The sequence below is a fragment of the Aedes aegypti genome, chromosome 3 (assembly GCF_002204515.2).
Source record: "Aedes aegypti strain LVP_AGWG chromosome 3, AaegL5.0 Primary Assembly, whole genome shotgun sequence".
NCBI lineage: Eukaryota > Metazoa > Arthropoda > Insecta > Diptera > Culicidae > Aedes > Aedes aegypti.
The window spans coordinates 365,480,056-365,481,756 of record NC_035109.1 but is presented as its reverse complement, the minus strand read 5'-3'; the positions used below and the strand labels follow the sequence as shown (position 1 = coordinate 365,481,756).

Genomic DNA, 1,701 nt, shown 5'->3' with positions numbered 1-1,701 from the left:
AAGAAATTTGCTTAAGAGAGAAATTCAATCCGACGGATAGCAGACAAGATATTCATGAGTTTGTTTGCTATTATTTAGCTTAAAATGGGATCATAGCCCTGCAAACATGTACAAAAATCCCTAACAAAATTAGGTCAAAAGGGATTTGTTTCTTCAGCAACATCCTTCATTAAGGTTTGAAGAAAGAATTCTCAATATGGGATTTGGGCCACCTTCAAATCACTACCTAGAAAGCTGAAAATTTTACAGAGCACTATTGTTATGGTAAGGATGGTAAGGAGTATATGGGGGTTGGATTTTCAAACATTTTTAAAATTTGAATCGCCCTAATGGAAATACTTTCATGGATTATGGATAAGTAAATGTCAAGCAAATAAACAAAATTCTTATGTTTTCACTGATCTATAAGAGTATAAAAATGACCCATTCTCACCCCTTCGACGGGATGACATTGGGTCAAAGAAACTTAAATTAATCTGCAATTGAAACAAAGCAGATGAATCGTCTTCGCAAAATGTTATTTATTTTGAAAAAAAAAAAAAAAATCAGTAATAGTGTTAAACTTGGCTCTTGCCTCTTACACCACTTCAGAGCACTCCGCACTTCCATCACTCTCGCAAATCGCATACAATTTCTTGTTGCAAGATACATCGTTCCACGTCCAGAAGAATCCCAACATTGGCCAGTACTGTAACGCCATGCAATGCTCATCTCCTCCACTGGGTTCAGCTATTCTCCATCGTGAATAGAGCACCCGTTCACCGGTATTGTGCCACACGTAGTTGTTTGTTCGGCCCAAATCAGTGGCTCCCAACCACACGCCAAAGTTGCCCAATACATAGCTTCCAGTTTCCCTAGCAGCCGCAACGGTTTCCTCATGCTTCTGCTCGGAGTCGACTATGGCCAGTCGCATCCCCATCCGATGACAGTACTCGGCCGCTTCGAACCAGTTACTCTGCGGGATAGAACATCGATTTGAGTGTGATCTGAGTGGACATTAGTGAGATGATGCCTACCGTATAAGTTGCAAAATGGTACTTAGGTTGAGCGGCGAATCCCAACTGTACGCAGAACAACAGAAGAAATACTTTTGATAAATATAACATGTTGGAACCCTTATCCAGAAGTATTGATTTGCTATTATACACAATATCGTTAGTGCAAGTCCGTTCAATCAAAGTTGTGATTTTCGACTGAAAGACAGAACGTCAGTTCATTAGTCAACTGATAATCGATGGGGTTCCCATAATTCATAACGCGTAACAAAATGACTCTCTCGGAGCGTACGTACTGCACTTAGCAATGTCTGCAGTACAGTATAATCTAATTGTTGTTGACGAAAATATCAAATAATTTCTTTTTTCTTCTTTTGTTTTACTTCTTTTATTAACCTCCCATAGGATTGAATGTTTCAAAAGTTGATTATTATTACTAATACCATAAATCTTTCATTTCAATTATCTGGATTTTTCGTGAATGAAGGAGATGCCATGAAGATAAATAAGGAATAAAACAATTAAAGTGTTTATCATTATAAAAGTTTTATCTGTTAGCCGAACCAGAGCAATTTTTTTCGCAAATTTCCTTGTTTAAATGAAACAAAAAAGTGGTAGAATGCGATTTGACGCTTCCCGGTACCTTTATTCAACTCCACATATTTTCTCTAATCATGGTAACAATAGTAATGGTTGCAATGCATGG

The 1,701-nt window shown here is 37.6% G+C and overlaps 1 protein-coding gene across 1 annotated transcript; it reads right to left on the bottom strand.

Moving 5' to 3' along the window:
• Positions 1-386: 386 nt before the first annotated feature.
• On the bottom strand, positions 387-1,204 carry LOC110679200 (perlucin-like protein). Its single transcript, XM_021853309.1, has 2 exons — positions 1,017-1,204; positions 387-955 (listed from the first exon to the last, which is right to left on the bottom strand). Exons 1-2 carry the CDS (start codon positions 1,104-1,106, stop codon positions 578-580), a joined length of 468 nt encoding a protein of 155 aa, XP_021709001.1. The 5' UTR covers positions 1,107-1,204; the 3' UTR covers positions 387-577.
• Between the last annotated feature and the right edge of the window lie 497 nt (positions 1,205-1,701).